This window comes from Vicia villosa, linkage group LG5 (assembly GCF_029867415.1).
Source record: "Vicia villosa cultivar HV-30 ecotype Madison, WI linkage group LG5, Vvil1.0, whole genome shotgun sequence".
Taxonomy (NCBI): domain Eukaryota; kingdom Viridiplantae; phylum Streptophyta; class Magnoliopsida; order Fabales; family Fabaceae; genus Vicia; species Vicia villosa.
The window spans coordinates 139,073,213-139,088,908 of NC_081184.1; the positions used below are offsets into that span (position 1 = coordinate 139,073,213).

The 15,696-nt window shown below is 28.8% G+C and overlaps 1 protein-coding gene across 1 annotated transcript; it reads left to right on the top strand.

Annotated features, from left to right (window-relative positions):
- The first annotated feature begins 1,841 nt into the window (after positions 1-1,841).
- On the top strand, positions 1,842-4,449 carry LOC131605569 (uncharacterized). The gene is made up of 6 exons (XM_058877913.1): positions 1,842-2,081; positions 2,229-2,372; positions 2,495-2,638; positions 2,745-2,885; positions 3,896-4,024; positions 4,300-4,449. The coding sequence occupies exons 1-6, from the start codon at positions 1,926-1,928 to the stop codon at positions 4,447-4,449; spliced, it is 864 nt and encodes a 287-aa protein (XP_058733896.1). The 5' UTR covers positions 1,842-1,925.
- Positions 4,450-15,696: the final 11,247 nt, after the last annotated feature.

A 15,696-nucleotide genomic window follows, 5' to 3' on the forward strand; every position in this document is an offset into this window, starting at 1 on the left:
TTGCATGTTTATTCAAAATATTTCTTTTAAAAAGGAAAAAAAATATTTACTTAAACTTAGCCGCTTTGCATATTTATGCAATCGATTTCCATAATTTGTGTAATCGGTTACACCTGTTATTGTTTGGAAAAATCTGAACCAGTATGAAACCTTTTCATTCTAAATGTTCGTGAAACCTTTTCCGAACCATTGTGATTGATCATGAACATTTTTTTCAAGCATTGTCACTCATTAAAGAAATTGACATTCAGATTTCAAATTATCTCTTTCACTCAAATTTAAACTACAAATCAAATCTATTTAAGAGTTATTCTCCATTCAAAAACCTTGAAACTTTTTCTGCATAAATTGTCATATGCTTGCACAAAGTTTTTGAGCATTTTGGGGTTATTATATTTGAATTGTACATTGAAAGAGAAGATCAATTTTCTATATTAGAGTTGATACAAGAAAAACTTCATATTCATATTTGTTCAAGATTTGTAATTGATCATTAAGTGCGTGGTGACTTAATTTGTAATAAAAAATAGTGTGTTTTCTAAGTGATTTAAAATAGAAATTGGTGTGCTTTTGATTTATGTGATAATCATCATGGTGTTGATGATTATTGAAAAAGGTCCTTTGAATCAGGGTGATTCAAAGTTCACCATAGTTGGTGTTTTTGTCTTTTGTTTTTACAATTGTTGGTGTTTTTCTTAAATCAGGGAAGTGGTGTGCTTCTTTGTTGTTGTTAGAAGACTGTAGGGGAAGTCTTGGTGTGAGGCTTATACAAAGATCTAACAATGGTGAAAATCTCTCACGAGATGTGAGTGGACTAGATATTCCCTTGGTTAATAAGGGAAACAAGTATACATCATTTTTCTCTTTATTTTCCTGTATTTAAATTATGCACTTTACGTCATAAGTTCATCATAATATTTCCGAAAAAATAAATATATAAGAACCATCGCTGAAAAAGTCTAAAAATACAGAAAATATAATTTACCTCCCCCCTTAGATTGCATTCTATACTTTCAAATATATTAGCCAAATTGGATTTTTTTATTGACTATGATATTTAGTGGAGTTCACTTCTTATTTGTGCTTTTTAAAGTTTTTTTTTGCAGAATAAGTTGGATATATTCAACCATATTTTTTTGTAATTATTTGATAGGTTAGACTTTACATCTTCATCCTTTTTATTTTATTTTTATATTCAGTGATTTATCTTTATTAAAAAAATTATGTGCATACAATAAATAAAAAGACTTAGAAAATATGTGTTAATGAAGTTCGTAATTATCTATAAACAATTGTCAATATATAAAATGAGAAAAAAAAATCATATTTAAGTATTAAATTTTATATTGATATTTTTATTTTAAAGAGTATACAAATTTATTTTATTTATAAAATTATATTTATGAGATATATATGCATTAAAAATGATTTAATATCTATAAATAATTTAAAAATACTGGTTTCTAAAAATGATAGAAAATTTCTATAATTTATAATTTATACCTTTTAGAGAAAAGGTATAAAAAATTAGAATTTTTTCAATAAAAATGGTTATCCTCTACGTACAACTACAAAAATTAATTTCTCGAGTCAGGTAGGACCACAATGGTCAAACTTAGATATAAAAAATAGAGAAAAAAAATCTAAATTCAATTAATAAAAGTTATAAAAATTAGATATGTTTTAAGTAAAAGACAAAAAACCTTGACCGAAAAGTGTTTTATAATATTTAAAGGGTTTTTTTGTCATTTTAAATTAACTAGTCATTTGAAATAATAAAAATAACTTTATTTAGGTGTCATATAGTGTTTCTCCTCTTTCTCTCAAAATCAATTGTTGTGTTTTTATTGTTGTTTGAAAGTAAGAAAATCTCAAATCGAAAACCTAGTTACAAGCTCTATACTCGCCCAATTTATCATACTATAATGGCTAAGATTCTTAACTCAGACATCCAGATCCTAAGTGAAGAGAATATTGAAGAACCACAGATCCCAACATTACCAACGACACATAATGAAGATGTAAACCATGTGATCTCATTTAAGCGCAAGAACCAAGAGATCTTTCCTCCAAATTCTCTCGTGAGTCAAAATTTTATGGCAATTATGCTTTTACTTTATTTTTAGTCTCGTGGATTTCCATTATAATTTTTTTGTTGTCTTTCTTTTTTCTTGAACCTACGTTTCGATCCATCCTTGATGACTAAAAATCTAGACTTATATTTCTAGATCTTGGCTGAAAAGAAGAAAGAAGAATCACATGTTCAACCTTTTTCAAAAACAAATAATGTTGATGCAAACCATGTGATTTCATCTAAAGGGGAAGATCAAAAGATCACTACTCTGAATTCTTCTACGGGTGAGAAGGAAAGGGTAATTTAGCTAAATTCATTTATTTTTAGTCTCGTGGAATTTTTAATATAATTTTGTGTGTTTTTTCTTGAAACTTTGTTTTGTTGGACCCCAATAACTAAAAATCTAAACTCACTCGCTAGATTTTGATTGAAAAGATGAATGACGATCCAAATATAAAAAATCAGCTAAGAATTGGAAATGAAAATGAAAGTCATCCAATCTCAACTGAAGGGCAAAGCCAAAAGATCCATTCTCTTCAATCTCCTGTGCGTAAAAGTATAAGGGTAATTAAACTTAATTACTTTGCTTTAAATCTGGGAATTTTTTCCTTTTTTGTATACTATTTTTTATTAGGGCACAATGACTAAGATTCTTGACCAACATGTCCAGATCTTGACTAAAAAGAAGAATGGATATTCAAACTTTCCAACTTTACCACAAATAGATAATGAAGATGAAAACTTTGAAATTTTGTCCAGAGAAGACCTAAGGATCCCTTCTTCAATATCAATTGTGGAGAAAAATAAAAGGGTAACCAAACATATTTACTTTATTTTTATGCTCATTAGTTTTTAATATCATTTGTATATTATTTTTTTCGAAACTCTTTTTAAGAAGTTTTTCTCTTTACTAAATAGTCATATTTTGATGGATTATATTAAGAAATTAAATGAATATATGATATTCAAATATAATTTTTATAAGAAAATATATATTTTTTAAAAAACTAGTAGCTCTTGATTTGTTTTTTAGTTTTTTTAGAGTCTAAACCATTGTGAAATCACTTTATTAGGTTTGTCAACTTTGTATATATATTATTATATGTTTTTCATTTTTATTGAAAGATCTATAGTTGAAAGAGATACTATATTATATTTTTAAGGGTTAATGAACTTTTTGGTCCCTCTAAATATTGTAGATTTCGTTTTTAGTCCCTCCAAAATTTTCCTTTAAGAAATCGTCCCTTCAAAATTTTTCATCTAAACTATTGGTCCCTAACGTCAAATTTGCTAGACATTAGCTACGACTTTAGCCACCGATTAGCTACGAAATTTGACGTTAGGGACCAATAGTTAAGAAGAAAAATTTTGAAGGGACGATTTCTTGAAGAAAAATTTTGGAGGGACTAAAAACGAAATTTGAAATATTTAAAGGGACAAAAAAGTTCATTAACCCTATTTTTAATAGATCTTGAATATGATGTAGCATGGATCAATATCTATCTAATTAGATTCTGATATCACTCTTTATTTCAAATTTTTTAATATTTTAATAAATATGCCAGACTTCATTTAAATCAATAAGTTTTATTAATTTGAAAAGGGTTTAGTATGAGGGATTAATATAAAATGAGTTTTAGACTCATAAAAAATAAATTTAGGTGATGTATATTTGTTCTATTTTAGTGTATAATTGGTCCATTAAATCTTAATTGTCAAATTTTTATTCAGATCATATATGAGGAGATATATATTCATAGTTATAATTATATATCCTCATATAAATTATGTATTTGATATATTATCTTTCTCTTACTATAGGGAAGAAAGAGAGGGAGACCATCAAAACAATCCACTTCATGCTCGAAGAAACAAAAAGCTCCTAATCCTTTATGGATTGGAAGATGGCTCAAGAGATATAAAATAAGGAGAAATGGAAGAAAAGATGCTGTAAGATTTTTATTTAATATCCTCATTAATTTTTCTCTACTTAATTTTTTTCTGATACTTTATTTGATAATAAATAAACATCACATGTTGAACAATTTGATGTTTTTAAAATTTAACGTAGGTGAACATTTTTCTCATAATAAAATAAGTTTATGATTGAATGTATCTAATTCATTTTATTTTTATTTTTTTTCCTATTCGATTCTATTGATATCTCTCAATCTAAATAATATAATGAATGTAAAACTAATGTCTATTAAATTGATGTTTTGCAGTTCTACATTCATAAGATGATACCTAAACTTACATGTCGATCTAAGCAAGAGGTAGAGAGATATGAAAAGTATGGAGTTCGTCCAGGTAGGAAAGTAGATGAGAATGGAAATGAAATACCCAAGAAGGTCACTAAAAAAGAAAAAGGTTAGTATGAGAATCCTCGATTTTTTTTTTGGGCTTTACAATAAGTTTTTTCAAATGGTTTCTATCTAGAAAATCAATTATGAACATAAATAAATATAATTATTTTAAAAGATCATTAAAATTTAATAGTTTTTATTTTCTTGCTTATATTCTCTTTCTAAGCTTAGTGAGGCTTCCCAAAATACAATGGGAATCTCTCACATTATATCATCCTCACATCGTATTCAGATTACGTGTCCTTGGAACTATACTATAGGGACTCAATAAGACTCTATATCTATTAATACTTCACCGTGCAAAACCTTCAAAACCCATGTTAAACTCTAGTTAAATAGGCTATATCATCAAACATGTTTATAGATAACAAACTTCGCATAAGCTTTGGAACATACCTCATATTATGAAGAAGAAATTCACGATCATTGAATAGTTTAAGTCTGATCGTACATATATCATGAACCTTGCAAGCTTTATTGTCAACGAAGTTACCTGCTCTAACTTCCTTCAACTTCAAAGTCTCAAAGTATTCTTTTCTTCGACAAATATGATAAGAGCAACCCGAATCAATGACTTATCTCTCTTTAGTCTCCAAACTCGATACCACTAGTTCACCAGATCTATCATGATTATCCTCATCCTAGACAATTACAATATGAACATAATCCTCATTGCCACTTCTCCAAGGACAATCCCTCATGAAGTGACTGGTTTGTGGACAAATAAAGAATTTTAACCTTGACTTATCAAACTTTTTTATTTTGATATCCCTCTATACCCACTTCCTCCTCTAGAGACACTAAAAGGTTTCACTACTATCGTTAATATTCAAAATTTTCATCTTTAAAAACTATTTGGATTTCACAACCATCTAGATCTTTTCCAAAGTAATAATATTATCCTTATCATAAACAAGGGAATATTTAAAGTTCTCAAAGAATTATGGTAATGAGCTCAACAAAAATAGAGTAATGTTCTCATCTTCAGTCTTAATGTTAATATTCTCCATATATATCACCAATGATCTTGTGAAATTCCATAAACTACTCCACTATTGAGTTGTTTTCTACATTCTCAATGAGTGAAATTGTTGTTTTAAACACCAACTTATGAGTCAAAGACTTAGTTATATACAATTATCTTGAGTTAAGATTTCTTGCACCTTCATTTTCCAAAACCCAAAATCGATATCTCTGTAAAACTTCTCAATCTAGCATTTAGAACCCATGGTGCTTACTTGTAAACAAGATACCTTTGCCCCCACGACGGATGCCACTTGTTGTGAAATGGAAAGGTTCAGTCACACCAAAAAAACTTGATGTGAGGGGACAAATAACAATGCCAACCAAAATAAATGGCTTTCAACCAAATAACTCTCTGTGCATTACAATATCAACTTAACTTGGCAAAAGAAGATAAAAGATATGAACACAAAACTTGTTTACCCAGTTCGATCAAATAATTAACTCTAGGGGATAGAGAAGTTCACTGATTCACTAAACTTCCAAGAGTTGTTACAAAATATTACGAATGAGTTACAAGAAAATAATCACCTAAGTTCTCAAGAACAAACTCTATTTTCTACCTAAGTGTTTCTCAAATTCTCCAACTCTCTATATATGAACCACACACACTCGAAGTGTCAAGAAGTGTTTTTGAATTCTCTTAGATATCTCGAAGATTTTCCCAAATTCAAAGAACACACTCTTAGGAATTCACCATTGCCTCTCTAGAATTACCACTAGGATTCTCATACTTTTCTCTCTATCTTCAACCATAATATTGTGAAGGTTGTGAACACAAGAATGATAGAGATACATATTTATAACTGTTGAAACTCAATGAATGCATAACGGGATCAGAACACAACTCATTAACAAACTGATCGACAAATGGAAATGAACAAGCTCGATATACAAAAAGTTCCTGGACTGGATTTGATACATGACAAACTTGAATTGGCCGCCAAAACCATCGGCCACCGCCGCTCTCTGGCGACTAGACCCGTTGTCAGTTTTGCCTCGATACTTTGTCAACTTCCAAGCTAAGTTTTAGGTTTCTGCAATATCAAAATATGCTTCTTTTCTCGTATACACTTAAGGGTTTAATGCATACTTCAACGATTTGAAAGTATCAAAGGTGACTATGTTTCTCTTGGTTGCAATCTTCATTATCCTCGTGCGTTAGATGACTATCTTTTATTTTAGTGTTTGTCATTGTGTGTTATGCAGTTTAACCTAAGAGTTTTTCTGTATTTTTTCCGTTTGTGATCTATCCCAATAAGTATGGTATAAGGTTTTTAGGTGGCTAGGTTAGGAGTTGGTCATGGAACCTAACAATGATTTGATATTAAATTGTGTTGTCGATTTTGAATTCGTCAAATGAGCTATTGGCACATCATATTTAAATATCCTCTCTGAAATATTTTTGTGAAAATTTATGAAGCATTCTTGTACATTAAATGTGTGGGTAGTTAAATCCTTCTGATGCTTGTAACAGTAGATGATCATTGATTTAGATGGTTGTTCTTGTTTAATGGTTTGTTTTTTTTACAGTACTTATTACATTTCTTAAGACTTTCATTAGTGGCTGACAATTTTGTTTTTGACTATATTCTTTCTATTATTTGTTTGCTTCTTTTCTTACATTGTTAATTTTATCATTTCATTTCTAAAAATTATTGCTTCTCTTTTGGATTTTGTCATTTTTAATGGATTTTATTATCATTTATATTATGATATATTAATAAAAGCTAATGAATATCTTATAATTTACTTGAGATGTATATCAATAAATACTAAATACTTCCTCAATCCAAACTTATATATTCATCTCGCATGGATATCTCCTAAATGTGTGCACCTCTTTTTTTTATCAAACAAATTTTCTACCCACTTAAGTATATATTTTTCCACCATATTCAGTCACCATCATTCTAAAACCCTAAATATTCCACTAAGACCTCTTTCAACTAGTTCTCATCACAAATTTTCATATTCAAATAATAGTTGTTCTGAAAAGTAATTTGATGAAGATTGATTGAATTACCTCTACAAATAACATATTTTTATGATAGAGAACTTCTCACAAGATTAAAATAAATCTCTACATACTTTAGTATATTGCGCTTAAATTTACTCACTTGAATTGATACTTTGAAATTTGAGCAGTTTTTTAATTTTCTTATGTTAGTTATTCAATTTAATGTGTTGTAAGCAATTTAAGATAGTAAGTTCATGGAATAATAACATTTAATTACATATTTATATGTCAATTTTGCATTTCCATATTATTCGATAGTCAATTTAATAAAGTGTTTTTAATTATTTTGTAATGTGTCTTTGCGCTGCAGGTTCATCATCAAAATCAAAGTAAAGATTGGTTCAACTATGAGTCTTTCAAAATTTAAGTGCTGAGACAATATTTATTATATGGAACTTAAATATTATTTATGTTTAGATATTTATCTCTTATTCCGTAATTATGAATGTTTAAATATTGTTAGTGTGGTTTGTAAAACTCAATTTTATATATCTTTTTATGCTACATAATTAAAGCACTTTATTTTAAATTTTAACTTTGATTGAACAATGGATAATGTGGCCAATTTTAAAGTGTACAACATTTGTAAAAGTAAATAAAAATATCAACTTAATTATTAAGGAATATAGTTATTATTTTAATTTAAAGATCTTACAATGAAATGGTAAGAAATTAAGATGAAAGAATAAATTAATTTATCGATTCTGTTATATTACAAAAAATTGCTTTTCTATATCAACGTTTAGATGCTAAAATTACAATATGTAATGACATTTTTTTTTCTGGTATCCATCATTATTTGATATTTTGGTACTTTGATCTACATGGAGGGTAAGTTAATTTCTCTTTTTCTGTTATGCCAAGAAACAATATCGACAAGCTTCCAAATCTTTTTCTACAGTGGCCACCACATCCTTAATGAAGTGGTGTTTCAGCTTCAAGTGGACCAATGAGGATACAAACTCTAGAATAGGAAGTGTTGTTGGGTTAGAATATGAGAATGTAACAATTCAAAAGGGGAGTTGAATAGACCTCTTTAAGATTTGACCGACTAAAAAAAATATTTTTTATTAAACCACAATAACTAAAAATCTAGACTCACTCTCTACATTTTGATTGAAAAGAGAAATGGCGATTAAAGTATCAAAAATTTCCTAAAAATTAAAAATGAAAATGAAAGCATCCAATCTCAACTGAAAGGGAAAACCAAAAGATTCATTCTCTACCATATCATCTACCATATCATATGCATAAAAGTAAAAAGATAATTGAATTTAGGCAAAATACTCATTTTGGTCCCTTAACTATACCCTTGGGTTCATATTGGTCCCTTAAATTTTTTTCGTGTCACTTTGGTCCCTTAACTTTTAAAACGCTTCATTTTAATCCTTTTTGTCTAATTAGCGACGGATTTAGCGACCAATTTCAAAGTTTTCCCGTTGCTAATCAGACAAAAAGGACTAAAATGAAACATTTTAAAAGTTAAGGGACCAAAGTGACACAAAAAAAGTTAAGGGACCAATATGAACTCAGGGGTATAGTTAAGGGACCAAAATGAGTATTTTGCCTTGAATTTAATTACTTTGCTCTCAATCCGTGATTAAGTATCAATAATGGCCCTTTCACAAGGACACATGGTCTTCCATTCACTAAGAGAATTATCATTTGACAAGTCCAGTTTGGGTCGGCCGCCCCTAGCCAAATGGGTTGGTTCAATTTCGGAGATCTCATGATCCACCATATTACGCTCACCTAACTTAACCTTTGACCTTTTACATTGCTTTTGGGATGATTGGGTAATAGGTTTTCCTTTTTAAGGCCCAATTAAATTTTTCTCAGCCCAAAGCTATTCACTAAAATACATGAAGTGGAAATGTTATAGTTTTGTACTAAATAAGGATCAATCAATGATTCACAAAAAAGAACTAAATGAGATTTGTGTAAATATGCCTCCAAATCATAGGCAACAACGTCTTAAGAAGAATTAGAGGATCGAGACCTCTATGAATATGCTATCCTTACTCTCTTATTTTTCATCACATTTTTACATCAACTCATTTCACATCCTAACCTTACTCGTACTAAAGAGTCAAATTTTGTAATAAGGATCATTCTTTGTTAAGATTAATATTAAACACAACATCTCATTAGTTACATATTGTGAATATTGAAATGTGATGCTCACAACAAACATCACAAAACTCTTGGATACCCTCATGTTATTTTGAACTTGTGTTATTTTGTAAGTTTGTTGAATATATTTTAATTAGCATTGTAAATATGACGAGGCTAAGAAAATACATAGTGGTGTATGCATAGATTAAACAAGTTATTGAGAATTAAGTGGAAAATCTTACTAACTGTGAAGATTGTGGTAACCAATTTTACAGAACAAGTATAAATTCTTGTGTGAATCTTCTTAACTCTTCTCTGTGAATTTTTTTAGTTTCTTTATACACGAACACACACAACAAAATTTTAATAATATTAATGATCATCTTCACATATTATTTGATAAGTTTGTTTCAACACTGTAAAGATTTTTTTTAAAAGGTCATTATTCAACCCCCTCCCCTTACTAATGTGTATCTTAAACTATGATCAAAGAAATTGTATAAGAGATTGAATTTGATCAATTTATCTATCATTTATCTCATTTTCATTTATGAGAGAGATAGATAAAAGTTAAAAATCAGTGGACCCATCGAAGAATCCATTCATTAAATTAAAAGTATCTATTTATCACTTGTGTCTATCTCTCTCATAAATAAATAATAAAAGGTTAAATAAATTTTTAGTCCCTATAAATATGACACTTTTCACTTTTAGTACTTATAAAAAATTTCGTCAAATTTTGGTCCTCATAAAATTTTCCGTCACAAATTTTGGTCCCTCCCGTTAGAGTAATCTAACGGGAGGGACCAAAATTCGTGACGGAAAATTGTGAGGATCAAAATTCGATGAAATTTTTTGTAGGGACTATAGGTGAAAAGTGTCATATTTATAGGGACCAATAACATATTGAGCAGAATTTTGTAGGGACTATAAGTGAAAAGTGATATATATATATATATATATATATATATATATATATATATATATATATATATATATATATATATATATATATATATATATATATAAATGAATCAAATTCAAGCGCATTATATATCACTTTCAATTAGGTTAGAGTTGCGAGAGTTATTATAAGATTTGATGGCTTGTATAATTTTTGATGTTGTCAAAAGTATTGTTTATGCTCGCCCTTCATACTGACTGTAACTAGTTGGTTTTTATAGTTGTTTTGAGTCAAGGAATGGGCTTAATCCATTCAAGAACATTACTTTAGATAAGTTAGTTTGTTTTTCTTCATTCAATAACACCTTATTTTACTAATCATCTCTTTCTACTTATTAATTTTTTTTACAAGAAATAATAAAAAATATTTTTGTCATTATAAAAATTAATTTTACTTTGAACTTTGAAAATGTTAAAAAAGTATGAGCATGATGGATTTCCATATTTCTCTAACCAGTTTTAGAAAATTAGAGATTCTTAATTTGTTAACTATTAGATCGAGTGGATTATTGAATACAAGGTTCGTAAGAAACGCTAAAATTTTTCCGTTTCGATAATCAAAACATGTTTGACGAAGGAGACATCGTCTTGTCATTACACCAAGTTGTTTGGGGATGCTCGGTTAGGGTTTGATTGAAAACCTAATTGGGATGGCACTTCGGCCAGACCATCGACATGGTCGACTCTTATTCCTCAAATGGCTCATATGTCTCCATCCCAACTCCAAGTACAAAATAAATCCTTTGCACAAGCTCTTAAATTAGAGTTACACTAATCAGGTGGACATAGTTATCTCATAATTTTTTACAAGCCTATTAGAATATAGAAGGGAATGATGTGATCAATTTAGTGAATTAATTATTTGAACAAGGTTGGATCCTTCCTAATTTCAATTCAGTCAATATAAAGTTGATACTTAAATAACATGGAGCAAATTCTATTGAGTAGTATAGATCTCTTGCACTTGCAAATTTTCAATTCAAAATCATCACTAAGATCATTGCATATTGGTTAGCCATCTTAGCTCCTAATTTTTTTTTAGAATACCAAAGAGGCTTCATTAAGGACATACATATTTATGCGTGCATTGGGATTACTTCAGAAGCCATTAACATATTCGACAAGAAATCCTTTAGAGGTAGTATGAATTTGAAGATAGACATAAAAAATGCCTTTAGTACTTTAGATTGGCAATATCTTATTAAAGTTCTTGTTCAATTTGGCTTTGATTAAAATTTTTAGGGACCATTTTACACTCAACCAAACTATCAATCATGATAAATAGGAAAGCTGCAAGATTTTTCCTTACTCTAGATGAATGATGCAATGAGATCCTTTGTCTCCATTTCTCTTCTACATTGCTGAAGATGCACTTAGTTGACAATCATCTATGTTGGTGGATTAGGGTAAATTGACATGCATATAAATTGGTAAGACAACCATCCTATACACACTTTTTTGTAGGTGGACTTATGATAATTTGCAAAGCTACCCAGAAAAATGCTCAAGTTACTAACCATATCTTTCAAGAATATGATCAAAATTATGGTCAACACATCAATCCATCTAAATGTCAGCTTTATGGTAGAGGTGCTTCTGGATCTAGGTTAACGCATATTACAGATACCCTTGGATCCACTATAGGGAAAACACCATTTGACTTTCTTGGAGTTCCTATATTCAAAAAAATATTAGAAATCATCATCTTTAGATAATAGCAAATAGAGTATTGGCTAAGCTAGCTACTTAAAAATCCACCTTCTCTCTATGATGGGTAGGATTCAATTAGTCTATGTATTTTCAGTGGATATTAAACTTATGCAAACTGCTAAGGTTAATTTAATTTTCCAATACATCAATTATAACATTCCTCATGGATTATCCATTTTGAATCCTCAAATAGTTGAAGATATTTTGAAGATTAACTTGTCATTTGATAATACTATTGTTGGTAAACTAATTTGGACACGATCTGCAAACGGTGATCTATCTTATAAAGATGCTTATGAATGTATCATTTAGTATCCCTACATACCACCTGCTAAGTCATTAGTGACTTATAAGCTATTACATAATGTTATTGTAAGAGAAGACAACTTTATTCAAAGGGGAATGCATATGGTTTTGAGATACTTTTTTTACAATCATGATATGGAAAGTGCATATCACGTATTTCTTTTATGCATGTACACCTTACTTTTCTTGAATTGGATGGAGTGATTGTTTTGCACGGACATTGATAGAACTAGTTACAAAAGCTTATACAAACTTGTTGGTAGAAGATCCAACTCTAAATTTTAGAATCTAACCATGACTCTCATCAAAATAATTTTTTTATAAAAATTGGTACGCAATAAATAATTTCAAGTTTTAGAATGGTAAAAATGAATTTGATATAGATATTCTTTATATTAAGCAATTGGTATAAATGGCATCTATTTTTTTCAAGAGGCACATGTACTCTTTAATTTACAAGTTTACAATTCTTAAATATTTTGATATCAAATGTTGACCTCCTCGGGCACCTAGAATCATACAAGTTGATTGGTGTTTTTCTAGTCATAACTGGGTTAGGTGCAACAAAAATGGAGCTTCAAGAGGAAATCATAGAATATCAACTTGGGATGACATATTTAAAGATAATTTAGTAAAATTCTTAGGAGATTCCTTAGCTAAGATCGGAGTTTGCACATCATATTAAGTTGAATTGCATAGAATCATGTTTGCTATCAAATATGCTAATAAAAGGAATTGGAAAAAATCTCTGATTTAAAACTGACTCAATATTGATCATTCGTCCATTTTCTAATGTGAATATTTTCAATTGGCATTTTTAAATTAAAAGGAAAGAATACTTTACCCCCTATATGTTCCTTTAAATTTAAGATATTTCATATGTTTAGAGAGGGAAATACATGTATAAATATAATAGCCAATACATGATATTTTTGTTGATTATGATATTTGTTGGGATTCACTTCCTATTTGTGATTTTGAAAGTTTTCTTAGAGATAAGTTGAGAATGTGCAACTATCATTTTTCCTAATTGTTTGATGAGTTAGGTTTTATGTCCCTTATAATTGGTTTTAACCTAATTTCATCGGAAAAACCAAGAGATCCATTCTCCAAATTCTCTTGGGGTCAAAATTTTATCGTAATAAAGCTTGGTTACTTTATTTTAATATCATGGACTTTATTGTAATTTTTTATGTTGTCTTTTTTTTTGTTGATCCACTTTTTGATCAACCCTTGATGACTAAAAATCTAGATCATGTTTACAGATATTGACTAAAAGAAGAATAAAGAATCACATGTTTAACCTTCTCCAAAAATAAATAATGTAGATGAAAACCATACGACTTTATTGAAAGGGGAGATTAAAAGATTAATTCATTGAATTCTTCATTGGGTTAAAAGAAAAGGATAATTTAGCTAAATTCATTAATTTTTAGTCTCGTGAGTTTCTTAATATAATAATGTCTATTTTGTTTCTTTCTTGAAACTATTTTTTTACTTGACCTCAATAACTAAAAATTTATATTCACTCTCTATATTTTGATTGAAAAGAGAAATGACAATTAAAATATCAAAAATTTCCTTAAAATTAAAAATTAAAATGAAAATGAAAGCCATCCAATCTCATTTGAAAGGGAAAGCCAAAAGATCCGTTCTCCACCATCTCATATGCATAAAAGTAAAAAGATAATTGAATTTAATTACTTTGCTTTTAATCCGTGATTTTTTTTCTTTTTATTTTTGTATACTATTTTTTGTTAGAGCACAATGAATAAGATTCTTGAAACACATTCAGATCTTAACTAAAAAGAAGAATGGATATTCAAACTCCTCTACTTTATCACAAACAGAAAATGAAGATGCAAATTTTAAAATCTTATCATCTGAAGAGAAAGACCTTAAGATCCCTTCTTTAATACTAGTTGCGCAAAAAAAAAGGTAGCAAAGTTTATTTAGTTTATTCTTATGCTCATTAGTTTTTATCATCATTTGTGTGTTTTTTTTTGTTAGAAACTTTTTTTAGAAAATTTGCATCTTTACTAATTTCTCATCTTTTAAGATAGATATATATATATATATATATATATATATATATAGTTTAAAAAATTAGTGGCTCTTGATTTGATTTTTAGATTTTCTTTTGTAGCTTTAATAATAATGTGTTGGAAAATTAAATAAATAAATTTTGTGCTCGCGGAAGCATACTCATAAATGAAGAAAAGAAACAAAAAATTCTACAGTAAAACTCAAAAATTATAATTCAATTTTTAATTTTACAATGACAAAATTACAAACATTTTCATATAATTGCAATTTTTAAGGAGAAAATTGCAAATCTCCTAAACTACAATTTATAAGGAGAAAATTGCAAACCCTATTTAAATTGCAACTTTTGAACGGAAAAATTGCAAAACTGAAAAATTGTAAATTCTCTCAATTGCTACTTTTGAACGAAAAAATCACAAATCCTCTCTCAACTGCATTGTTTGAACAAAAAAATAGAAAACTCTCTCAACAAACTATTTTTTAATAGAAAAATAGAAAAACACTCTCTAGACACACAACTACCCAAATTCTCAATACACTCAAAAAGATTACATTTTGTTGTTGTGCTGAAAACTCAAATTAACTATCTTTATTTTTATTATTACTCAAATTTTCACTACGCGAAATTTGGCTTTTAGCAGCACATCTACGAAAGCGCTTTTAGGCAAAAGCACTGCTATAGGTTTCGCTAATAACAAAACTAAAAAACAGGGAAAAGAAGCGCTGCTATAGGAGATCCTACGAAAACGCTTTTAAAAAGCGCTTTCTAAGGCTACCTTAAGAAAGCGCTTTATAAAAGCGCGGCTATAGGGTAAGATATGTAAGCACTTTTAAAAGCGCTGCTATAGGAGTAGGCTACGAAAGCGCTTTTTTCCTAAAAAGCGCTGGTATATGGCTAGTTTCGAAGGCGCTTTTAAAAGCGTTGTCGTAACTTATTTAAAATTAAAAATTTTAAACAAAAGTAACAAAACACGATTTTTGCCTCTCATTACCTTCACTGTTCTTCTCTAAGATATTTCTCCTCGCCGTCTCTATTGTTCTCTCTACCTCGTCGTCACCGTTCTTCCTCCTTC